At 37.6% G+C, this 27,646-nt stretch overlaps 1 protein-coding gene across 2 annotated transcripts; it reads right to left on the bottom strand.

The window, feature by feature from the left end:
* Window positions 1-1,495: 1,495 nt before the first annotated feature.
* Window positions 1,496-26,956, bottom strand: F9 (coagulation factor IX). Of its 2 annotated transcripts, XM_072429872.1 has the most exons (9): window positions 26,841-26,929; window positions 25,109-25,129; window positions 24,624-24,787; window positions 16,311-16,335; window positions 12,720-12,833; window positions 11,217-11,351; window positions 10,584-10,816; window positions 3,161-3,287; window positions 1,496-2,164 (listed from the first exon to the last, which is right to left on the bottom strand). In XM_072429872.1, exons 1-9 carry the CDS (start codon window positions 26,905-26,907, stop codon window positions 1,614-1,616), a joined length of 1,437 nt encoding a protein of 478 aa, XP_072285973.1. In that variant the 5' UTR covers window positions 26,908-26,929; the 3' UTR covers window positions 1,496-1,613. The 2 variants fall into 2 exon arrangements, with proteins under 2 accessions (XP_072285973.1, XP_072285974.1); XM_072429873.1 differs by lacking the exon at window positions 25,109-25,129 and having other exon boundaries at window positions 26,841-26,956.
* Between the last annotated feature and the right edge of the window lie 690 nt (window positions 26,957-27,646).

The raw sequence follows: 27,646 nt of genomic DNA, 5'->3' as shown, positions 1-27,646 counted from the left end.
TAATTTTATGGGACTTCATATAAACAGTTTAAAGTTTATCTATATTAAGGTGGAACTCCTAACATGTTTAGCTTGTAACCAGCCGAAGGATTTATACTTTTGTTCATCCAATCTTCTTTTTACAGTACAACTCTGCACGGTAGATCACTCTACTACTTTCTTAATAAGCTTCATGGATAACTTCCAAGCTAATTGGACTGGAGTAATGTTGCGGGGTCACCCCGTCCAATAAACAAACTGGAAACAGTGTAACTGAACCGGTAAGTACATGTGCACTTTGTGATGTGGCAGATATCTGCAGTAGCAAAACACAATTATATATTATTTTAAACTGTGTGCACAGAGTTCCATGTATGTGATAATAGAAATGTGTACAAACTACATCATCATTGATCCCCCCTCCTGTGTAATTAGGATATTTATTTATTCAAAATTTAAAGTAGAATACACCTTGAAAAGGGACCTTAGCCTAAAATGTTACTAAATAAGGGCAAATATAATAAAATGCACATTTCACCAACAGTTTCATTTATCTTCCCATAAAATTTATGATGGCATGTGCCTCCTGTGATTCATAAGAAGAGAGGTCAGTTTTATATTGATAAGAATAGATCATTGTAGGCTGATAAACTGAAGGTTCTTGCTATCCCCTGAGAAAGTCCATTAGGCGAAACGCTTTGGAGCTTGAGATTTTTTTCTATGCAATACATGGAATTTCCTTCTTTGGAACTAATTGGCCTCTCTGTAGGAATTATCTATTTAGTTTAACTAACAGGAATAGATGGGGATAAGGCTAATCATATTTGTATTTTATACTTGCTTACCATGCAATGTGTATACATTTCCTATATAATTTCCTAAATTTCCTAATATTAAAATTTATTCACCTTAACTGTTTAGCCTATTTCAGGAGCAAACTTTCTAGTTTAATGTCATATATACCCCAGTAAAATTTATGGGACTAGGACCAATCTGTTTCTGTATTTTGTAATTGTTTATTTGTGTTTAATTGTGTATTATTTGTGACCTTTTTGGTGAACAATATGTTCATCTGTCTATAGCAACACTTTAAGAAAATGGTTGCCTACCTTCTACATGCAAAAAAAGTTGTTATTTGAATTAAAAAGAACTTGCAATCAGAAAGTAATATCACTGAAACAAACATATGGGCAGTGTTATAACTGCAAAAAAATGTCTACCCATCCAGACCTGATGTATACACCCTCCTGGAGACACAACTTTTTTCTGCGGCAGTTAAGGAATACAGCCATGTCAATCTGCTGCTCCTATCTAGTGATTGGACAGTAAAGGAGAAGCAGAAGGATGAACAATTCCCTACTTTTCTGTTCCCTTATGTCAGCATGTAAATTAGCAGCTCTGTATATTGAAGCACCTCAACTAGCTCCTAATTAAGTGTTTACCTCTCTGTCTATGTACTGCTTTATGGGACACTTTAAGAGGATGGTATCAGGTCTAAATCAGATACGTATACTAGTTGAATCTAAAAACAAATTTAATAATTTTTAACATTAAATGTTAAAAAAACACATAACTGCATCAAATAATATTTCTTTTTAATATTCATATGTTTGAAGTTTAACTTTAATGGTCCTTTAAGGAAGTTTTGTAGTGGTTAGTATCCAGTCTGTAAATCTGGATACCCTAGTGTATACCCCATATCTGTCTTTCTGTGCACACTTGTCTCCCCAGCTTGTAATACCTGTAAGAAACCAAGTATTTCTAAATTCACTGGCATGAGGACCACCACTGTCCCCTTGGCAAGCGTCTTTTTCTCCATCAGAAAATCCAGCACAGAACATACTTGTAGTCACAGAATATCGGCTTGACTTTTTGCAAGTGGCGCGATCGACAAATGGCACAGCCAACTTCTGGAGTTTTACGGCTTGTCTTCCTTTGTACCTGACATTACCCCATCCAGTCACCCAGCTATGTGGTATAATATTCAGCAGCCTGTCTGTGAATTCTTTGTTTCCTATGCAGATAGGCCTGGCATAGTCGTTTAATGTCAGAGGCTTTTCTAGCTGAGCTAGAGCAATGTCGTTGTTGTATTTATTCTTGGTGGCGTTGTAGGTTGGATAGTTGATAATTTTGGTTACTTCAAGTTCTTGTTCTGTACCTTCTTTAACACCGGTGTTATGTTCCCCTGTTGACCATAAAACAAATTGTAAAAGACATAAATCATTCTTGCACGTCCTTTTTCTGATCATATAACTTACACCACTATATCATGAGTGTTAGGACATAAAACTTGTCAATGTTTAATGAAACTGCTCAGCTATTGAATATTCAACTGATAAACAATTCATTTGTACATAATTACAGGGCAAAACTTTTCAGTATATCTTCATTAATTAAATTATTTCCAAGTTGGACACCACCAACTCGCCACCGATAGGGCATAGGTAAAAACAAGGGTGCCAACCTTTCTGTGCCAGCCATGTATGGTTGGAAATGGGGATGTTTTATCTGCTGATCTAACAAAAGCTCCACGTTTTATTATCTGTAACAATTTGGTCCTCATTTTTCCAGGACAGAAATATCCCTTGCTAATTAGGTGAATATGTTAACATGATCAGGGAAGGAAATGATATACAAAGTGGTTACAGTAACAATCCCTAAAATTAGGCTAGCAGGAACTACCAGCATTGTCATTTTTTAATTGTTGGCCCGATGAAACACCTTTATCTAATTTTCTTTTTCTTTTCTTTTTTCTCTTTCATTGTAAAACATTTAAGCAACATTGCAAACATGATCAAAGAGAAGCTAGAAACAGAAAATGTCAGCAGGTTCTCCTTTATCCAGGTCATAGTAGTTAGTCACATTTCACTTGTTCTGTAATGTTGAAGGTGTTTTATTACACAGGTAAGTAGCTTCTTCATGTCTGATGATTGCCAGCAACAAAAAATCATGGACAAGCCAAGGGATAAGCAGCGAAACGTCTTCATCATTACCGAGATCAAGTCCAGTTAACTAATTACTACTAGCAAAAAAAAAACAAATATTGTCTTGTATAGTTATTGTTGTATTCATGGTTTATACACCATGAAATAGTCCTTAATTATTTTTTTACCTTTATTTATCTTTGTATTGATTAATTTGGTTAAAAATAGCAACTAAAAGCATTAAATAAAAGAGTTACCTGCAACTACGCTAAAATTGCCAACTGTAATCCCTACAAAGCAGTGGGCTGCAGTTACTATCCATCTTTCATTCACTATGGATCCACCGCAGAAACCATCTTTATTCTCTTTATAAATAAACTGAACCTAAGGAAACAGAAACACATATGTGATGTTGTTTGATTTGTAATCAGAACATGACATATTGTAAACATGATTTATTTGTTTCTTTCTTTATTTCCTGACTTGTCAGACAAGTATAATAAAGACATATATAGAAAAAAAAAAAAAAAACAAATAAAAACATATACAGTACATTCACAAATAAAAGTAATTTAGCTTGTAAGAGCTGAGACAAAATTAGAAGAGTTTGTCTCCGCCTAGTGGTTACAAATGGTATCATAGTTATTACTTACAGAGTTGTATTTGTTCCATCGATTATATTTTGTTGACCTTAATAAATAATATTTATTATTTAATAATAATAATTATTATCATTAATAATAATATTAATAATATTAATGATAAATTTTTGATTCTTGCCTTTTTGCTCAAGAGGTCTTTATCTCTACAATGCTTGGATATTTATTAACAAACATATTATCAAAATATAAACATAAAAAATAATAATACAATCTAAACATTTGGATAATAAAAATATTAGCTTTTTTTTATTACCTTTTCAAAATGTGACATTTTAATATGTGCCTGCTCCTCCAGGCTTTACTGCCACGGTGAAAAAGAATGAAGGGAAAATCTGTATCCTCCTAGGATACTTACATCACATATCCCAAGGGGCTGTGGGCTGGCCCTTCTGGGCATGTCTGAGACTGGGCACATAATGGAACATGTGCATGATCTCAGTCATGCAGCGTGTGATTGGCACTTGATTCTTTACATTTTTTAGAAGACACATCACCGGATCTCATGTGCAGAGCAAGACTGGGCAATGTCATTAGGTAGTTGGAAGAAAGTAGATGGTGGCATTGAACAAAACTGGGAGTAGCGGAAAGAAATTAAGACAGAGCAGAATTCCCTGGGCATGATAAGAACATGTAAGTTTATATGTATTGAGGAAGAATAGGGACTGCCTTCCCCCTCAGAAAATGCTGGTTTCTTGGTTCTGACAATGATCCAGTGGCTTTACTATTTAGAGTTACGGACATGGATCAGATATGCAGATTTCGTGCTCTGTCCCATTCTGTCTTGACTTTTATGTTTGACCAATGTCAGTGATGTGTAAAGTACTGAAACCAATGGAATGGCATGGCAGCCAAGCAACAATCATCTCTGTCATGTGTATATAGCGTCCTCATCACGCAAATGGATGGAAATACTATTTGTGACTAGATGGGAGAAGGACTTGGGTTTCAAATTCACAGATGAGCAACGGGAGATGATGTTACTCTTTGGCCAAAAAACTTCAGTTAGCAATAAGTATTAAGAAATCAATTACAAACTACTCACTAGATGGTACAGAACGCCGGTAGAAGCTGGCAAAAATATACCCTCATGTAGACACAACTTGTTGGAGATGTAGGGCGTCTCATGACTTCCTACTTCATATATTTTGGGAGTGTCGTAAACTTGCACCCTTTTGGAAAGCTGTCGCGAAACTTACCTATGACTTTACGTCTAAAGATATAAGCAGTAGACCGGAACTGGCGTTGTTGCACGTTTCTAACATGACAAGGAAACAATATATATTCTCTTTACTACGCCACCTCCATCCCCTGGAATTGTGGGGATATGTGACAGTAATGCATTTGTTGGTTGATCTGATTCATCCTAATATGTTGTAGGACAGAAGATAAAAAGAGTGTTTGAAGAAGCAGCTTGGAAGGCTTGCAAGTCCAGTAGAATGTATCTATTGCTATATAAAAGAGAAATTATATTTTTTTATTATCTACTGCTATACAGACTACCCCATCTCTTGTGTTTTACTTAATTCCTTGGTAATTTCACTACAATTCAAGACCTCCAGGTGCTTAGTTTTTATTGGGATTGGCCCATACATTGCACTGGTGTGCTGTCACAGGAGTCTCTGTTATGGTAGCATGCAATCAGCAAACATGGATGGTGAGCTATGTGCTGAGGGGCTGTATTTCTCCTACCAGATGGCTGCATGGACTAACCATGGATTTTTTATAAACTGCACTGTACGGGACTTTGAAACTGTCAAAGCTATGGATTCAGAGGCCTAAAATGCTGACGTAAACTCTTTAAGTTTTCTTAAAACTGTATCGTATTGTGCCAAAAAGATATTGTATTCCATTCAAACACTGTTTTGCATGCTAGCTGTGATTACAGCCCTTCCAGTATCACTTTCTGTCCTTGGCCATCCGACCAGTGCTTGGCTAGTGTTTTAGCAGTAAACACCTTCCTCATAGCAGCTCCTAGGGGCCCTCATATTTTCTGGCCCCATACAGTTACAATAAATGATTCCAGCAAAAACTCCACCCTTCCCCTGTGCAGAAAAAAAAAGGTGCCAATTTATAAAAAAAACAACTAATTTCCTATCTGGTCCAGGGATCTCAATTTGGCACAACTTTTGGCTTTTATCATTCTGTGGTTGCTATTGACTTATACTGACACCTAGATAGTTAAGCCAAAGCAGTAAATCAAGACAGAGAGAGCTAATGATTTTCTGTAGCTTCATGTTCTAGTCTAACATTAGGATCTAAGTCTCCAGGAACATTTGATTTTAAATGAATATGGCAGCTATTAAGCTGATCTAAATACATAAGTCTCCACCGCATGGCAGATTAGCCCAGTCTGCATACATCCACTTTATTTACTACTCTCACTTCTTTGCTAAACTCAGCAGTCTTAACCAAAAGCATTACAAAGCTGATACTTTCAGCATCATTTTTGCTTCTTATTGATCAAAGCTGATTATTCATGGGTTTTAAAGCATTGATTGCATTTATTGCTTGCTATTTTCAATTACAGTGATTTGTGTGGGAGATATGCGATCCTAATGCACCAGATACTGTACAACTGTTGGGAGCTCCAAAGTTCCCCCTTCCAATTTCTCAGTAGCCAATGATAACTTTTTAATATGACTTTTTCGTACCAACTGTATGCAACTTCATATAACTGTGTTTTGATCTACAGGTGATTTGGGGCATTAGGTGTGTTCATTCCTATTTAACTTTTGTCCAAGATTGTCAAAAAGTGAGTTGAAAAAGAAGAAAGTAACAGAATGTTAATTGATTTTAAGTGTGTTACTATGAGGCAGGTCATAGTCTCATATAGACCTTTGAATATCAGTTTGGCACCGCTACCATGTATGCTATGACTGTTTCACTTGTGTGTGGGTTAAAACAACATTTGTAAGAACTTTTTTACTTTTACATTGTCTAAGAACATTGAAACCTTTTGGGTGAAACCATTAGCAGAACTGAAGGAGGAAATGCCAATGATTTTCTGCCCAGGTTAATGGCCAATTAGTTGTATAGTCCAATGCTAGCCCAGCCTGGTCTGGTCACCCTTTTGGCTTTAATAACTAATCCTGTTTCCAATTTTTGAACCTGTCACTCCAGTTTTCATAAAAGTCTATACCTATATGTAGAGGTCCGTGGAAATATTTGGTACCCCATTATTATTCCAATCAATTTCTGATATAGGAAATCTTAGGATACATTACAATTTTTGTATGTCATTAGGCACCTTCATTTTAACGTAGGGTGACTGTCTAGCCCAGAGGTCAGCAAACTTTTTCAGGGGTAGGTAGGAGCACACTGGGTAGGACTCTCTCTCGAGTCCTGCCCTAATAGCTCTGCCCCCACCAGGAACGCCCCCTGAAGAGAAATCCCTCTCCTCCACTAAGCATAGGGAGGAGAAGAAATGTTCCCTATTTACCCCGGCGGCAGAAGTGTTAATGCCGGCCATGCTAAATAGGCGAGGGATCCACAACACGCATGGGACTCCGACAGCTCCAGCTCCTGTAGTTTGTTCTGGCTCTGACGCTGGCCGGAATTAGGCCGGATCGGCCAGGGTGCGTTAGGCCAGAACAAACTACCGGCCAGGCTGTATCTGATATAACATTTGGTAGTTTTATCAAAGCCCATATAATCGAATGGACTTGGCCTTCCTTGGCTTGTGCTGAAACAGCTAGATTCATGTGTGACAATCTGGTAGCTACAGATGGGTAGACCATTCACAAGCCATTGCTTCAGTACTTGGAAATGCTGTCTGTTGCCTTTAAATGCCTCAATTCTCAAAAAGGCCATGGTTGATTTGGAGATGGGAGCAATAGTAGTCAATGTATATTAAGTATTACTGTACAAGACTAGGGTCAAAGTATGGCTGGGTATTTCCTACTGATTCTACTGCTTTATTTATCTTATAATAATAGATTGTTAACATTACAGTTTATTGCATGGAGATATATATCAGCACACCACTGACATACTACCCAGTAAAGAACTACAAGTTTTACTTTAAGGCCAAATAGCATATATCAATAATCATTAAACAGGTTAGATTAGTTTTTACCTAATCTAACTTTCTTTGCTTTATATATGTTTATTATATATGATTCTTATTTACATCATTTGTTTTTTTTTTTTACTATCTTGTTTGGTCTTTTGTGTAGTTTTTCTCTTTTCTACTGCTCCCCAAATGTATCAGATAAAGTGTGCTGCCATTCAGCGTGATATTGTGGAGGCTCTGTGAACATTTTTAAGTATGGCAGGTCCTGTAAAGCACATTAGTTATTCCCTCATTGCAAGAAAAACTTGATACAAATCTGGCTACATCTAGTGATAGAAACACTTCTATCATAAATAATGCTCTTATATTTAATGAGGCTGAACATTGTATTCTAGAATAAAAAATGAATGAAATGATGCCAGCCAGTTGGAATAGTTTGTTTTGCTGCTTGCAAATATCCAGCAGAGGGCAGGACAGATTTCTTATATAGATATCATTGGAGTAAATGTATTCTGTGCTTTGCATACTGTAATGTGTCAACTGAAAGACCAAAACTATTTGTACAGCTATCCAATGTTCTGCGCAGAATGGATAATGATGCCTTTCTGGGACACGCTGATCTTTCTTTTTACACCTTATTACTTGTACTATATATTTTTCAAAGTAATCTCACAATGCCACTGTATGATGAACATCACAAAAGACAGTTTGGGGATTGCAGGGACAGATAATCCCCACACTGTGTAAATCAGTGCAGTTCTGTCTAGCTTAGTATACAGTTGACAGCTGAGTTTGCACATCTACAACGCTATTTGCATAAGATAAATGTTAATATTCTGTGTTAAAGAAAGTTGTACTGTCCAGTGCAAAAAACTAAAGCAACTGACCAGGTATAATTTGGCTGGATTAAGCCAATATCTGATTGGTTGCCCATGGTTTGCTGCACACCTTTGTGGATCTCCACAACCCTAAAGCTGCGTACACACTGCCAATTTTTGTAGTTGGAAAGGATCTTTCACGATCCTTTCCTGTGTGGCAGCAAACAGGCTGTATGGGGGCGGTACAGGCTGTATGGGGCGGTGAAGACTGTCTGGGGGCAAACAGGCTGTATGGGGGCGGTACAGGCTATATGGGGGCAAACAGGCTGTGTGGGAGCACAGAACCTTCTGGGATACATATGTCACAAATCCCAGAAAGCTTCGGCAGGCCCAGATCAGACATTTGCATAAGGGACTTTTCTGTCATTGAAAAAGAAAGATGCTGATCTTACACATGTGCAGTGAGATCTGCATTTATTTTTTTTACAACTACAGCAGCATACATCACCCGATCTCGTGCCTGCACATTACAAATTGACAAGAAACTTTGTCCAATAAAGTTTTAATTTTTACATTTGTTCAAAATGCATAGTAATACTGATGTAGTTACATTTGATCAAGGTTGTAATCGCAAATTTAGTTGAGCAGATAAGTCCTTTAGGCAAAGTGTATGACAAAACAAGCGGTAGTTCCCTGCAGTAGATGCACAATATTCTCTGATGTTGTTTAGTTTACAGATCTGCAAGTGCGGAAAATACCCGTTGTTCCTGGCTGACACAGACTGAGGTCCTTATTTGCTGCTGTGAACTGACAATAAGGTTCTTTTCTGCACTGAAATAGCTAGGAATGGCATTAGCCTGGTCCAGTTGTCTTTTATTGAACACCTTCCCTATATGTACACAAAAAACAATTGAGATGTTCGATAGTCCAATGGAATAACTTGAGCTACGTACACACGTCCAATGGTTCTCGCCCAATAATCGTCTCAGGGCCGATATCGGATGGGAATCTGGCGTGTGTACAGCGCCCATCACTTGAACGACTGTCCTGGCGGATCCACGGATGATGGATGACTAACAATCCCAATCCAAGGGATAAGGGAGAGCGCGCAGCAGGGTGCCACTCCATCATTCTCCCCTTCCCCTCTACTTAGAGCAGAACGGGGCTTTATGTACAGCAACGTTCATGCATCGTGCAGTCCTTAGTCAGTGGAAAGGATTGAGAAAAAATCTTTTCCAACAACAATAATTTCACGTGTGTATGCAGGTTAAGAGATATAGTGAGATAAATAGAAGAATGAACGGGACATAGGAAAGCTCTGGATTTTTAACAGGCTCAACTGGTATTTTTGCACTTATCAAAAGAATACAACATCATGTGTCCAATGGTATATTTCACAGGTCAAATGGAATGAAATAAAAGAAACTCTTCCTTCCATTTAGACATGCTTTAACACCTGATAGAGGGTCACTTATTCCTAAATGCATGGGGAACTATCATTACAATCTCATTTAAGCTTCAAAATGACTGAAAATGTAAAAAAAATACATTTTGATATTTTCATTATATATTACTTTATGACTTGTTGTAAAGGTTTTTATCTGGACACTTTGTTATAGAATTTCTACCACTTTCTGTTCTCCTGTTTTGTCACCATTTAACAGGGGCATCTGGAACTACAAATAGCCATTTGAACACCCATAGCACAGGCATGGTCCACTACTGGTACACCACAAAAAAAAATGGCATGCCCCTGTAGTAAATCTTATTAGCAATAGTTGTAAAGAAGATGCTGAAATTCAGAAGCACCAAGGTGCCACAAAGGCAAGAAAGAAAGAAAGGTAAAGAGTATTTATTAACAAAATACATGATTTTTGATATTTATTATTATGATTTCTTTTTATGCTAGGCTTTTATGATTTAGTGTTTTGGCAAACTAAATTCCACTCCAGTAGTTGTCCTATTTATGGGTACAATTCAAGTATAGAATACCATTTTTTCCTATGGACTGATAGGTGCTTATTTAGAAACCTTTAGGCACAACTATGTCCAGGAGTACTGTGTTCTCAGACTGTGTCTATTATAGCTTGGGATCACAGGAAGTGGTTTGAATGACCCCAAAAATGAATGGTGCCATCTGTGGTGGTATCACCCTCTCATATTGCTAATTTTCCTGTGTTTCACCTACCTGCCATGGAAATTCACCCTTCAGACTGTCTGTCCCACCAACGATCCTGACATTTGGATCATCTGTAACTGGCACAATCTCATCTGAGGGTTCCACCAAGTGTATGTTTTCACTTGAGTTGTGATGCTCAGTGGAAGTAATATTAATTGTATAGTCTTCAGGTTCCAGTATGGAGCGGGTTTCTTCTTTTGGAATTGCTTCTGGTGCACTGACTTTTCCACATGGATATTGCACTGTAAAAAGATGGAAAAAGTTTATGGCAAATGTATTTGTTGTGGGTAATATGCATAGGCAGGTGTCACTTTTTGTCTGGGACCTGCTTTTTTTGGGGTGATGGTGGGGGATGGGGGAGGTTGTATAATAAACTAGCCATTAGGATGTCATAACCAATGTTGGGAACTGTTTTCTGTATGCAGCCCCACCAGTACCATTCCCTTGTCCAGCAAATATGCTAAGACAGAAACCTATCAACTTTGCTCATAGGACCCCAGTAGAGCCCACCCAGGTGTGTCTGCTTCTACTCCATCCTTTTTTGAAGTTGCCTGCATTAAATAATGAGGATCATGTTTATAATACATCCAGATCAGTATGAACAGATTATAAATGAAAAAGTAATAGAGATTTTAGATTTACCTTTCTCCAGACATGACTGCCCATCTGCTGCCAGTTTGTATCCAGTTGCACAGGAGCACACCACTTTTTTCTCAGTATTTTCCTTGCACATTTGCTGACATCCTCCATTTTTTATAGTACATGTAATAGGCAATTCTGCAAAAAAATCAAGGGATAGCATATAAAGATATGCTCGTACAGTTGTACAGGAAAACAAGTTCTCAATATACATTGTTTTCTATACTATGAAAACCGTACATTCATATACCAAAAGTAAACTACTGACTTTTGAACTTTGAAATTATGTAATGTGTGCCTACAGAAATAATATCTGCTAAAGTTTTGTATCCTATGGTACCTCTTGTACATTGCAAATTGGGAAAATAGTGGCAAGCTTTTTTTGGACTGTTTAGTACATAAGAACCACATAGATACTGCATAAATATGGCAAATATCCTGAAAAAGGAGCGAACAGTTAAAGAGCATTGAGAGATATATCAATTTAACCATAGCAGGGTAAATACATAATTGGAGTGTACCAGGTGGAGTCATGCCTCAAGATGGATTGATTTTAGTTTACAGGGCATATGACATTTTCATATAATACTACTAGATTTGCCAGATATTTCCAAATTGATGCAGTTGGTGGCAAAGACTCAGCCAATGATCATCTCCAGGAAGATCAAAGAAGGTCTAAAGTTACCTGTGAGTATTGTTACAATTAGAAGATGTGAAGCCAAACTATTGGCAAGAAGCCCCCGCAAAATCCCAATTTAGAAAAAAAGATGTGCTGAATAGGTTACAGTTTGCCAAATAACACATAGACTGGCCTAAAGAGAAATGGTGGAACGTTTTGTGGTTCTGTTTGGGTTTAGAGGCTGCAGACAGTTTGTCAAGTGACCCCCAAACACTGAATTCATATATTACTTGTATTTAAGACAGGGCTCATTTCCACAGCACAGATATTGCAGACATAGTGCCTGATTTATGAAAGCTCTCCAAGGCTGGAGAGAATACACTTTCATCAGTGAAGCTGGGTGATCCAGCAAACCTGGAATGGTTTTCTGGATGCTATCAAATGTTTTGAATCCTGGACCAGATTCATTCCAGGTTTGCTGGACCACTCAGCTTCACTGATGAAAGTGTATTCTCTCCAGCCTTGGAGAGCTTTAATAAATCAGGCCCAAAACCTTGATCACTACACTGCAGCATAAATTAACAGTACATGTACTTTTATACATTAGGAGAGACATGAGAAAATAAATGGCATATACCTGCAACAATATGATAAATGTGTATTTAAATTTTCCAACATGCAATAGCAAAAGATAAGCTAAGATCTGGATGCAATGCCAACAAGAAACACTTTCTCTAATCAGTCTCATTTTAAAGTATTAACTTGGGAAGCATCAAGAGAAATGATTTTAATGACTATTTAAAATAAACATAATTATTCAGTCTCTCTTTTTTCATGATTATAATGAGACTAGTCTATCTGTATAAACACAGGTGAGCAATACATACCAAACTCACAGTTTTTCCCTCTGTATCCTTGTGCACACCAACATACATAGGCACTCACATCGTCTTTGCAAACTCCTTCATTTAAACATGGATTGGATGCACACTGGTCACCATCTAAAGAATTGGGAAGCAAGAAAAAAAGTATTTAGGGATTTTTTTTTAATAGCATGTAGCAAATACCAAGCCTTAGTTGAAAATAATCTATATCTGGAAAAAGATAACTTTTGTGTATTTTAAAGAAAGCCTGTGCAGGTCAAAGTGCAGGTCACTTTACAATGAGATTTACAAATGTTTATAACAATACTAACATGATAAAATAGTCCCATCACATTTCTGTTCCTCTTCTTTAGTCCTGTTTTTATTTGTCTAATTTCTCTAATGGTTCTTTTTTATACTTTTTTAATATAGCTAATGGCCCTGTTCTCATTTCTTGTATAAAACTACTGGCTGGACCCCGCTGGTCAAGGTCTATCCTAGATTATCTGACTAAGACTATGAGAATGGAAACTTGCCCTTTGGGCTACTTAGTCCTTACTTTGACCTTGATCTTATCTTTTTTGGTTATGCGTAAGAGGAGGTTCATCCTGTCTAGATATTGTACTGATTTGTACTAATTTTTAGTTTGTTATCCAGCTTAGTTTACTAATTTTGGTTTATATTCTTTGCATTTTCTTTAAAAAAAATGTAGAAAAAATAATAAAACAGAAATGGTCATCCTCAGGGACTTAGGTCTTGGTCCTAAAGCTACGTACACACTGCAGATTTTTATCGCCCGATAATCGGCATTGGCCAAATATCGGGCGAAAATCTGCCGTGTGTACAGTCGGTGTCGTCCATCGTCCGAACGACCGTCCTGCCATGGATGACGGACGACAACCGATCCTAATGAAAGGGAAGGGGGAGAGCGCGCAGCAGGGTGCCGCTCCGTCGCTCTCCCCCTCCCCTCTCCATCGTGCAGTCCCTTGTCGTTGGAAAGGATCGTGAAAGATCCTTTCCAACAACAAAAATTGCAAGTGTGTACGCAGCTTTACTGTGTGAGTTACTGTATTGGAATGAGTGTGGGGTCATTTCTCTGAATNTATATTTGTTCCAGCTCAATCACTGGGTAGTAAGGCAAGGAAAAGGGCATTTTTGCATCTTTTAAAACAAATGGCAGTGGCAGCTATAATATTTAAAACCTTGCAAGGATCTCAAGGTCAGTACTAAACATTTATTTTCACAAATCCGAGTTGTCTGAATCTCTGTTGGTTTTGCAAACCCCCATAAGAAGATTTGCTCGTCATTACAAAGAAACTGGCTCTACCAGCCCCTGTTGTCCAAAAAAAGCAAGGATTACTGTATTGTATATAGTACAAGGATTACTGTATTGTATATAGTTCTGTTTGCAAGCAGTCATAATTCTTTTTTTTATCTAACTTTTATGAATTGAAATCTGACATTGGTAACTGTTGTTTGTATGTCCACAATGCAATTCTTTCTCCCCACATTTGTATACCGGTAACTGCTAAATATTTCTTGTTTTTTTTTGGCGTCACATTCCTCTACTATATACTAATATATGAAAACAAAGCTGAGGTTGCCAAATTGTGGTTAATGACCCAATCAAACTTTCCATTTCTATGCTGATCTTTCAACTGAACACTCTGTTGTTTGCAAATCAATTATTATTTTGTATGTAGAATAGGAGCACTTATTTCCAGTGCTCATGTTTCTATCAAAATGATTTATTGCATAAAGTGTGTTCTTTTTGAGAACAATGCAATAATACTGTGACCTCATGATATGAGATTTTTGTATTAGTTGCTCAGTTGGATGTATATATCCCCCTGCATAAACTGAATAAGCTATGACAGCAGGCATTGTGATTTGTATTTTTCATTGTTATGAAACATTTCAGGGAAGTATATTACATTTATGTGATCTGTAGGGCAAACTATTTTTTTGTATTCTTTAAAAGTTGGACTTTATAAAGGTTTTGGTTTGGGGTTTCTGGAGTCAGCCAGTAATATTATATCTAGGGGGTACACATATGAGAGCTCACATTTCCCAGAAATCAAGATGGTAAGGTGTGCCTTGAGTCTCTATAACCCCATTAGGATACCATTGCTTAAAAAATGCAGTAACACAAAGGATCCAGACCACATTTTCAAAGTGATCCAGTTTTACAGTATTACATGGATCTTTAAAAGCAACAGTCTTATTGTGTGGTTGTGCTTGGTTATAGTTGTGCAGCTAAAAATCTCACAACTGTGTGACCACAGGTCCTGCCTTCTCATGAAGACATACAGCCTCAAATATAATGCTGGGAAATGTCATCCAGCATTTATTGTTCTGTCCACCGCACGTATTCACTTATTACCTCATTAGAATTTGCTTTGTACAAGTTTAGGTTGTCAGATGCCCTCTAGCTAATTACCTTCACAGCTAAGATTAAAATGATATTTGAATAGTTTTGTCTAAAAGAAGAATGTAATTCTGTTTGGCTAGTCTTGCCTATTGGGTATTCTTGCCAGACATTGGTGCCAGGTCTGTGCTGTGTCCTTGCTTTTCTCTAGCACTATGGCAATTAGGAAATATTGTTTGGCAAATGATCCATTCTAGCTTTCAGACTGGACAATGAAGAAACAGAAGTAGTCAGCTCTGTTCTCTGTCCTGTAAGTATGTTTTTATTGTTTGATGTTTGGTATAGTCCATACGCACAGTAGACCTATATTTAATAGGGGCAAATTATTCTAAAAACATACACATTGACATCACAATATTTTCCTATTGCTAATAAAACCTTGTCTTTGCAAAAGTTGAGGACAGCTCCAGGGCATTATATAGACATCTTCTCCCTGTTCTCACCTAGTATTACAGGAATATGAACAGTCATACTTTTTTCAATATTTTATTTAGTATATTAATAAATTGAACCTATATCTTTTCACCAAAGTGGCAGTCACTTTGTTCGGCTCATTAGATAGTTTATTCTTCACAATATGACTCTTTCTGCACAGAAGAAAGGTGCACTAGGGTAGACAATGTTCTTAAAGACAATGTCTACCTTTGTCATTGCCACCAATCTTTGTGTCACACTTTGAGTTATTCGCTTTTTTTTTAACCCACAGGCAGCTGTCCCTACCAATAATGGACTACTTGGGTGTTCGCCTCCCAGGTCAGATATTTCTAGTCGTCTTTGAAATCTAACCCTAAACGAGGTTTAAATTGTAGTAACTAAAGCCAAATTCATAGGAAATGGTTTTATCTTGATTGTTCTAGGCTACTGAACTTTGGACATCATGATTGTTCTCTGCATTGAATAACCCATGAGTGATTGTCATAATATATTCAATGTTTTTCTTGCCTAGCTAGGCCATCAGTATTCAACAAGGTTTCTTAATATATTGGATAGGGAACCTTTATCTCATTATAGCAGCTGGTGTCCTGCTGAATATATACATTTTAATTACAATGTCTGCTTCATGCATGTAATTAAAATAAATAATAGGAAATAAATATGAATATATTGGGTAACACATGTAGGGGCCAGTATTTACAAAACATAATTAACTGTTTCATTGTATAACTGAGTAAGAAAAGTCATCTTACCAACATACTGCTTCCAAAATTCATTCTAGGAAGAAAAAAGGAGAAATTTAGGTAATATGAATATTATGAATTATTATTTATCAATATTTCAATCAGAACAGTGGCACATATTTTATAAGCAATGTCCTACTATGAAGTCTGGAGCAACCAAGGAGCCTGTGCAAGTTTTCTATATGCCTCCCCATGCCAACTTCCTTATGACCCTGGGGATGCTGATTGTGCTGTGTGCTTTTTTTCCACTTATTATTACTGGTAGCAGGGGTGTCAAACTCTGGCCCGCGGGCCAAGTCTGGCCCTAAATGTCCTTTTTTTTAATTCCGAAAATGAACTACATCTGGCCTGTCCGCCTCCGTTAACACCTTACATCTTTATTTTCAATTCATGCAATACATGGACATTATTCCTGACACTTTAGTGTCAGACAAACTTGTGATGTGAGAGGATGAACAACACACAGCCTGCATAGATAGATAGAAATTAGTCTTTTCAACCCTCATGTGTTTAGAGGGGTTTCTTTTTGTTAGTTATAGATGAAGTAAACTGGCCTCCATCGTGGTCTAAGTTTTTAATTTTGGACCTCTGTGTATTTCAGTATGACACCAGTGGTTTAGAGGAAGATGAAGTGAACTGAGGAGAATGGTTACATTTTTTTTTGTTAGAACTGTCCAGCCACAATCATTGATGAGGATTATTATACGTAGATCCATTACCAATAATGAATTGGTGGGGGGATGTTGGTTACCTGCCCGTACCCCTCAAGATTGTAGTTTCAGCATGCTAATATTTGGCCAACAAGCACAAAAAATATTTACTTCTATATAAGTAATGTGCAAGCTTACTTCCCAAATATTTTCCTGCACTTTTACCAAAAATGTATTTTACAGCCCTAATAACTCGGCAACAATGGAGACGGGATAAAGTCCTATTAGGACACCTGCCCCTTCATCATGGACTTGGATAGGAGATCTGAAATCCAAGGCCATAGAGGGTAAAGAATTATTTTATTGCTACACTTAAGGGCGGTCTAGGAGGAGGCAAACCTATCAGTTCTGCAAAGAAGGGTAGTAGGAAAGAAAAAAAGCTAAGGTAATTATGGTAAAAATCAATTTTTCCAGTTTTTTTTCTTTGCTTTGATTATAGATATAACAGTCACATCTAATGGTCATATGTGCTCATTGTTGAGTCGAAGTGTCTGATTTTCTCCTGAGGGTCACTGGTGGATTTTTTTTATGGCAACACAAAGGCTTAAATATCTTCTATAACCTGGGATACCAGTCCAAGACTGATTTTGTATCGATCTTTTTTATGCGCCTCTGCTCTCTTTGGCTAATCTCAGATCACTTTCTGAGAAAGTGAACTGCTTTCTGTAAATGTCCAAGAGGAACGGAGGCATAAAAAGGTCAAAGGTTGCCATCAGTGATCACTGAATGAGAGTCCCAGCTCTCATATCTGGGGTGATGGAAGTACATTTGGGTTTAAACATTGGGGGAAGCAACCTCACAATACAAAATGAATCTTAAGTAATTTATAAAAAACAAAAAAAGTAACCTAAAGTTGTACTTTTTCTCCATTTATAAGGAGTACAACTGGGTATTTAGGTTTGTTGTTTAACATTTTTATTCCCATTAAATTCAAATTACTTCAATTATTCAAGGTTAGAGCCAAGAGTTTATACACATACATTACTATTTATGTCCTATATATCCAGGGTCCTCAACCCCCGGTCCACTAGTGGGCTGGGCTCTGGCCGATGCACCCCCAAGCGGGGTCAGTGGAAGGACCCCGCTTGGGGGGTGTACCAGCCAGTGCCATAGACCACGTCTCCCGGAGACATTGCAGGTTCAAGGCGGTGGGTGGGTTGGTTCTCCAGACACAACTCGCCCACTCTCCTATCACAGACTCAGACCTGCAATGGCAGAATCGGTGGGTTCTGGCATCAAGACGTCACTCTGGGGGAAGTTTGTTACCCTTTAAATGACACACGGGTCCCCCGCATGGACGGTCTGGAGTCTGCACATTTAGTGGTCCGTGAGTTGCAAAAGGTTGGGGACCACTGCTATATATCATAACTTCCAAAAGTTGACCAATTTGCCAAGAAATAAAGATCCTGACGAGCTGTTTGCCCACAATGTTTGAAATAGATATGTTATGTGATAGGAAAGAATACATACAGGAATAAAATACATGTAAATTGAATTATATTTTGATGTCTGTTACCCATTGCAAGCATTTGTAGTGCAGAAACTGAACAGAGGATACTGTTTATGTAATCAATAAAAAATGCGTACGGATAAAAGAAAACGTACGGGCAAGAAAATTGCCACGGATATGAACAGCATATATGACATAAGAGTAAATTGGAACTGCATTAATAAAACTATTTATACCTTGTTCTAATGTGTTCCTGTTGCTTTTGTGTCAAAAGAAAGAAAAAGCAATTTTTATTAGGTTTGACTCGGCTAGCTTAATTAGATATGCCTTACATCAGATAAAACCCAAGGGCTTAATTGACAAGGAATGAAGAAAAAGTACAGCAATTAGCACCAAAATGGATGAGAAACAACATTGTGTGCTATACCTATGTCTCCCATTCTTTCTAAACTGTCTAAATAAGCCAAAAGGCAGATCAAACTGTTTTTCACAAGGTGAAGTATTAAGGCTTATGATAACATTTATGTATAGGGCAATCTACAGTGTCTTAAATTTTAGTTATCCACCTTAAACATAACTTTAGGCTATTGAGTAGTTCAGTCATATTTTAAGGCTTTAGTTTTAAACAGAAAATCAAACCTTGCCTAGTGGAGATCTTCCAGATCTGATTGGCAGAAACTGATTCCCACTAGGGAATGTTTGAGGGAATGGCAGAATCTCTGTTTTATAAAAAGATCCTTTAGATTGCTGACGAAAGCAGCCAAGGCATGTAAAGAGCAGCAGCTCATATTTAGGGCTTGTTCACATGGATGGCCAACTTGACATGTTTCTACCACTACCAGGGTCTTTATTTCAACTGCTTGGCACCTGGTGACTTTGCATGTGGTTTTCAACTTCAATTACATAAAATGGCTATAGAATTGTATTTCTTCCTTGGCAACACTTGCAAACCACATACAAACACCATGAAATACAAAATTATTCCTATTTGAGTCTTTTGAAACCGTTGACAAGCATGTAGACCATGAGATTGTACATAAAGTGCCTCATCATTGGGACAAATAAAGACCTGATAAACGCCTGCAAAAAACTCATATAATTTTTTTAAATATGGTTTATTTGATAGAGCTTTGTGGTTATGTATTGGCTTATGGTAAAAAAGTGCTCATCCACTGTACACATGTCCATGTTACCAAAGCCCTTACAAATACTAACTATGCCTGGGCACGCACCATTTTCATTTTCATCTTCATCGTTTTTTTTATTCAAATATAGGGGTTTCATGAGTCAACAAAAGCAGCCTATATGTTAACTTTGTTAAAGGTTTCTATTAATACTACATACAACTTGTTTAAGGAGATTCAGACAACAGCTGACCTATTGTGATTGGTTGCACAGATTTTTAATTCGTTTCAAGAACTGTTTGTACAACAAAAAATTCTGGATTCGGAATATCTGAATCTGAACTGAAGTTTACCTTGCTAGTTTGTTGACAAGGTAAAATTATGTTGACCATGTAAATATACAAAACAAGCAGCCACTGCCTGCACCACACATTTTTTAGGAAAAAAAAGACCTTTGAACTCAGGGGTGCCGTTTTTTTGCTATATTGGCATTGGGAGTTTGCCATTGGTTGGTGAGTGGTATCATTTTTAAGTTGTTGGGAAGTCTATTGGTTAGCATAGTCTCCGCTTATGGTCACCTATTGCAGCGGTCACCAACCAATGGTCAGCTGCTGGGGGGGGGGGGCACACCGAGCCGTGGACCACATACCCCGTACAGAACGCAGGCTTAGGGCGGTGTGGGGTTTGTGTCTCTGGACATAAACCGCCCACTCTCCCATCGCAGGCTCACCCCTGTGATGGGAGAGTGGACGGCTTCTGGCATCATGGCGTAACTCTAGGGGAAGTCTCTTCCCCTTTGAGTGACAAATGGCTTCCCACACATGCGCGGTCTGGAGTCCATGCATTTAGGTCCAAAAAGGTTGGCCACTACTGACCTAGTGTGATTTAATTATTTTCTTCAGTCCAAATTAAATTGGGAACAAGAAGGCCCCTGGACCTGGCAGTTGCAGTTGGTCCTTGAATCGGCATACCTCGGGTAGTTGCGTTGTGAATGCAAAAACACGCCACTCGGTAGTGCAATAGAATGTAAGTATTGGAAAATGTTCTTTATCCATTGAAAGTTTATATACCATATCTGTTTTGAATGTTTTGCTATGCGGTGGCTGATACACATTAAAGTTTCTATTTTAAAGACAAATATAGAGTGTACATTATGACAATGTAAAAAAAAGTGAGAAAGGAAATATTATTTGAGTGGGAAAAGCAAATGTTGCAGCAGCTAGGATGTAACAGACAATTTTGTAGTAGCAATCTAATTTAAGAAAAGTTTGTTCAATAATTTGACGTGACGTGACGTGACGTGTAGCTCAGCAGTTTTATCAGCATTTTATGTAGGAAATGAGATCTCCAGCAACAATTACTTTGTATTCACTCCTATGTCTTAGCTACAGATCACTGAAAGAGACCCCATTGTAGCAGCAATAGCTAATGTATTGTTACAACATCAGTTTGACCTGTAAATGTTAAAGGAACCATTCTCTTACGAATTGACATCAACTATAGTACTTACATTGCCCTCTACAAATGGCCAATAATTGCTGGAATTAGCAATTTGCAGTGTCTGGCAGTTGTTGCTGAAAAATTGCCCATGGGACATGAACCTTTCTATAGTTCTGTTACTCCCACCTTTATTAATCCAAACTGGTAAAAAAATCCTTAATACAAATCTTTCTTTTAGATTCACTATATTACCACCATTTAGTTTTTTTCCTTGGAGATAATGGGTCCGATTTATTAAAGCTCTCCAAGCCTGGTGAGGAGACGCTTTCATCAGTCAAGCTGTGTGATCCAGCAAACCAGCAATGTATCTGGACCAGGATTTAAAACATATGCTAACAAATAGCAAATGACAAATAGCAAATCTATTCCAGGTTTGCTTTATCACCCAGGTTCACTGATGAAAGTGTATCCTCTCCAGGCCCAATGTCTTACTGGAAGTTTTGTTTTTCCAAAGAGAGTCTTCTCTTACAGCAAAGATTCCCATGAAGGCATTGGAAGAGACTTGCTGGCACCCACTGCCTGCTTGCACCACCCTGTAAACTTCTTTCAGGGCTGCCAAAAAGACCAGGTCATACTACTTTACCCTCCTTGTGGGCAGGCAGATGGAATATAGATCCTTTGTTAACTACGTTCCTCTGACCCAGACATGACACCTCCCTTCCCTGCATACTTTGTCTGCACTGCCCTTGTCAAATCCATATCACCACCATTGTGCCAGAACCCCCCACACCCCATCAGTTCCCATTTTTTTTCCTCTTGCAACAACCATAACAATCATCCCCCAATTGCCACTACTACATTTATCAACAAGCCAGGCTCCACACCTTCTTATCTAACATTGTAATAGCTACTGTACATAAACTTTCTGTTCGAAACACTCTGCTAGTTACCCACCTGTCTGACCTCGCCACCTACCACTATGGCACCCCTTCCCTAATCATCACCCCCTTTCCTCCCCAACGTGCACAAACACATTCTCACTCAACTTCTTATCACCATATTGGCCTCTATACTTCATCCACATCCCCCTCAGAAAAGCTTTCACCACTTATATAACTCTTTCATTGTTTTCCCTACTCTTCCACCTCCTAGCAATGTGCCAGACACTCAACTTCTGCCCAAATCACTTTTCTCACTTTCTCTAACCACTTACAGAAATTGCACCTGCCACCAGGCCATAATATCCCTGCTTACCTATCACTGAAAGAAATCTCCTGCCCTATTCTTTACCAATGCTTTCATCCTGCAAAGGTGTGCACACCTTGATCCTATGACCAACCACTACAATGACAATACACTCCCTTAGCAAGGAGACAAATCTCTTCTGCAGTAGCTTACGTGCCTACTCACTGTCTTCCTTCCAATGTACACTGAGCTACGAGTATATTTTTGGCATGCTTTTATGCTTGAATGATTTCTCATGTTGTAGGGCAGCTGATCACAGTGGCCAAAGATCCTGAACTCAGTGGATGACCAAGTGACAATATCACTTCCAGAAAGACTGGGAGTATTGCTCTGCTTGCTTTTGGTAACCAGTTAACACTTTTAAAATAGTCACATCAGAAGCTATGCATAGTAATATATATATATATATATATATATATATTTATTTATTTATATTTATTTTTATATAATATATATACTTTTATATATAAAATATATATATTTATATATATTGTGAGGGGGTTCGCTCAGGATCGCCTTTGCTGGGGTCAAAGGACACTTGTCTGGTTCATCCAACTCATATCACACACCGAGGTATAAGTGTTAAGCTGGCTTGCTGTCGGGTTTATTGAAGGTTGCAAATAAAATAAAAACAGCAAAAAGAAAACCTTGCCTGTCCGGCACTTACTATACATCAGACTTTCCTGTCTATCAGCTGGAGGGCTTCTCCCTGTCAGCTCCAAACAAAGCTTGCAGCAACTTTCTACTCACTTTTGAGCTCACTCACACCAACTGACTTGAGCTCAATCACCCAGACCGACTTTCTGAGTCTCTCAGCAGGGCTCCTCACAGACCGACTGACTGTCTGTGTCTCCAAACCGAGCTCTTCACACAGTCCACCTGGGTGTGTCTCTCCAAGCCCAGCTGAGCCTGCACAGACCCCTGTCTGTGTCTCTCCAAAATTAGGCTCTCTCTCACACAGTCCACCTGGCTGTGTCTCTCTAAGCCAAGCTGAGCCCGCACAGATCCCTGTCTGTGTCTCTCCAAATTAGGCTTCTTACTGAGCTCCTGGCTCTGGGTTATATCCCCACCCTCAGTCCTGCTTCAATAATTAGCTCACAGGTGAGTTTTCCACCTGCTACTTCACACAGGAGAGGAATCTTGGGCAAATATACCTCACAGAGGAATCCTGGGCAAATATATCTCCCTTCCACCTCCAATCCTGCATTGGTGTCACAATATATATATATATATTTTTTTTTTTACAATGCACCCCAGACATGATATATCTTAAACATTACATAAAAATAGATATATAAATTAAATATAACAGTTCCAGAGGGTGTAAATTTTGAAACTGACATTTATTTTATTATATATCTAATATAATATTTTATATATCTTATATATTATATCTAATATATATCTAATATAATATCTTATATCTAATCTCCGCCCCACACAAATAATGTAGCACATCCAAGGGAAAGAGTGCATAGTTTTTGCTTTTAAATTATTGATTGATCTCTGGATCTTTTAAATTGCTGTTAATAAAACAAGGTTTTATGAGAATAAATAAAATACATCTGGGATTGCAAATGCTCCCCAGACCAAATGGCCTAAGTATAGGTTCTGTAAAACATATATCTTTCTCCATTAAAATAGGATTTAAACATAAAAAGGCATTCAACTGTAATGTATACAAACACGCCACAAATGTATTATTTAAGATAAAATACAGTGGTTTGTCCTAGCCTATTGACTGCTTTTGGTCACATTATTAAATAATAGTGTATAGGTTGGTATGTTTTAATATAATTATAAAAGCTATTGCTGTACATGAAGTGTTATCCCCAGAGAAGTAGTGTGTTCAGACATAAGAATGATCAGGATATCTGTAAAACTGGTATGAATCATTAAAAAAAACCACACAAGATCCTCAGCCCATGGAAAAAGTTTTGTATAATATAAAGTTTTTCCATAATAATCAATGTAGTACAGAGTTTTTAGGCTTTTTAGGAGGAAAAAAAATCCAGCATTTGCTGTTCACTTGTAGGACCTGTCTCTATAATTGATAATTCATACAAAGTTGTACGGTGGGGAGAGGTATCTCCATGCATTTAGATAAATGTGTGTTTTGGACATAGCTGAGCCGCTAGCATAAAAGTGAAGAACTGCATGAAAATTTACAGTGAACACACTAAAAACACTAAAATGTCACCTTTGTTTAAAAGATTGTAATACACCACGACAATAAAATCTGCAAATTTTGAAGCTGTGACTAATACTCCTTGTGGATTCCCATCTTCACTGTTACATTTTACATGATAATTGGTGTAATTGAAACATATGTGAAAACTAAAATAATACTTACTGTCTTCTCATCATTTTCAAAGACTTCTCTGGCTTCTTCAAAAGTGCACTTTTCTTCTAAACATTCTCTTTCAAGATTTCCTGCTGAAAACTCTTCAAAAGCACCACTGTTGTATCTCTTTTGTCTTACTAGAACGCTACTTGCCGATTTATCAGACAGGAACACTGTTAAAAAAAAAAAAAAAGAAATTACTTATTATACAATGCCGGAGGGAGAACTAAGGTGCGGAAATAATTTAAATCCACTCACCCAGTAGCTAGTAATGACAATACTCTACCCATCCCACATTTATAGGTGGCCATTGTGCATAAGTGTATTTTGGAACCAATTAATGAAAAAGCAACAGCGAAGGGATGGAATACCTGCCAGGTTTTCATAGTTGTAGGTATTCCCCCTGGGAACCTTACCCCCTCATTTTCTCATGGTGATCATTGTCACTGGGGCAGACAGTGATGAAAATCCAACAATTTTAAGAGGGGATTTACCTTCAACCTCCTGTTGTCCACCTAGGAGAGAGGATGGGAAAGAACACAGAGTATATGTATTAAAGGCAATGTCCTAAAGTTTTAAAATTGCTAGGATATAAAAATATATAAACTTTCTTTTGCTTTCAGTTAGGTGAATATAAAAAATTGCACTTGTATATTATGTTTAATTTTAATATTTTACATAATAAAAAGCATATTATGCAAAGTGATTAGAAGAACAATGGGAATGTGCAAAATGTATCAGCTTAGGCTTTGTTTATGCAATGCTTGTTGAGTATACCAAAATATATGGCAATATTGGCCACCTGCACTGAATTGAATGTGGCAGCACACAGAATCGAGCAGAAATGCATGCAAATAATGCAATGTAGCAATGCACTGAATATAATGAGTGTGTGACATTGCTTTTTATGTATTGTGTACCACATAAAGGCTTTTCACATAGCAAAGGGCGATTTCACTTAGCTTAGGAAATGAGTTGAAGCTCAGCTGATTTCAACCATCCAATTGTGTGCAAGGAAAATTCCTGTTTTTTCCTGCATGGTATTCTCCACTATCCCGAATATACGGAAATATTTTATTTATGTATTTCTATTTCATTTATACCTATTTATATTTTTTCGTATATATGTTAATATGTATTTATGCTTTTATGAAAATCACTAATGTTTGTTTGTAAGCTTTTACCCCCTGAGTGGTAACCTCTAGTGTGACTAGTGTGGGTAAAAAAAAGATGCTGAAAGCGGTAATCCTGGTCACACTTGGGGTAGCTAAACCAATGCAAAACAATGATAATTCAAGCCTTACCTGATCCGCTGGCGTCCTTCATCATCCTTCGCGTCTTCTTGCTACCTCCAGCTGGCGCCTTCTGCATCTGATGAGTCACCGGGGAGTTCCCGGTGATGTCGGTGCGTGCGGGTGTTCCGATCGGGGAGTGGCGGGAATTTCAAATCTATTTGTGTTGCATTCAATAAAAAATAACTTGAATGCAATACAGTGGATTTATTTGTGTAAAACGTATTTGACAGTATATTATAATAGTATGAGTAAAATATTTATTTTTTAAACATTTTTTTTTTATTTAATATTTTGACATGGTTTTGTGTTTCAAACTTTATTATACTCATACTATTATATTATACTGTAAAATAAATTTTCATGAAAAACATTGTACCGCTTTTAGACATCCGAAAAAAATCGGAACAGAAATGAACCGCCTAGGAGGTTAACAACAAACAAAAGTCTAAGAGAATTTTCATCACATTCACTAAGCTAAGTGTATTATCCCTTGTAAGGTGATATTTCACCTTACTAAATGATCAATCTAAATTCCATTTGTAAATCTGCCCCATAGTATGAACGAGCACTAGTGGCAATCATATTTATTGTACCAAATTTAAAACATTGGGTTGCTACAGTTTTTACTGAACAAACCTGCAAACTTTCTCTCACTTAGACAGAACTCTTTCTATTTTGCCCAGATCTCATTATTTTCTGTTCACTTTATTCTGATTACAGCTAAAATGACTTCTGCCTACTTTGGAACACTCGGAACATTGTGTGAACAGGAAAAATGTAATCTTTCTTGAAATTAAATATGCAATTGATCTGTGTTGTGTTGTTATAAATAGAAAAATACTAAAATGTTCGAGCTGACCAGAATATCACTGTCTGGTCTTTTTAAGATGAAAAGAAGGAATACATTCTAAGACAATTAGAAGCAACAAACCTGCTTTTTCCGCTCTGCAGAAATGGCCCAGGAGAAAAATAATGAGAATGTTTTTAGCAGCTGCCATCTTCTTCCTCTGATGGCAAATTAGTCCAGTGCTAGAGGAGGATCAATAACTCCAAAGTCCACTGTCTCTCTGTTTGCTTTTATTTTACAACAAGCGTTGTGTTGCCAAGGGAACTCGAAGTTTTAGAATCAGAAATATTTAGTAAATACTGGTTTCGGACAATCAGCCTTATTCAATTTAAAGCGACCCTGTGATCAGACCATTATTTTATCAAAAAATCTTCCCATAAGATTATATATGCATTTAAAGGCAACCTGCTGCAAGAATGCATTTAACATTTTTTCCGTGCCCAAAAAAAAGGAAATCCTAGCAGCAATATTGCTAGTAACAGCAATATTGCTAGTGAGATACTTACAGTGGACCATTTCCCTTCCGAATGACTTTCAATTCCTGGGCAGAGCTGTCCCCTTACTGACTATTGATGTGATGACTGGTGTGATGAATGATCATAAAGCAGCAACATTTGGGAGATGTACAGAAATCATAGTTTATATGACGGCAAGCAGAGAGATCCGTGCACGGTAGCTTTCCCTTCGGTAAGGCCAACAGTGATCAACAAGGTAGTAACATCACTGAATCCCATTCTAGATCTCATTAAATGAACAGTAGCAGCAGTGTCTTTTATCTATACACTGTAGTTTACATTTAAAAATATATTATGTACATGTGCTTGCCGTGTTGCTCCTGATCCTATTATATAAAGCACAATGGTTGGAATCTCCAGCCAAGGAGAATAATA

This window comes from Pyxicephalus adspersus, chromosome Z (assembly GCF_032062135.1).
Source record: "Pyxicephalus adspersus chromosome Z, UCB_Pads_2.0, whole genome shotgun sequence".
Lineage (NCBI taxonomy): Eukaryota > Metazoa > Chordata > Amphibia > Anura > Pyxicephalidae > Pyxicephalus > Pyxicephalus adspersus.
The sequence above is the reverse complement of the archived record's forward strand: the minus strand, read 5'-3'. Positions and strand labels throughout refer to the sequence as shown.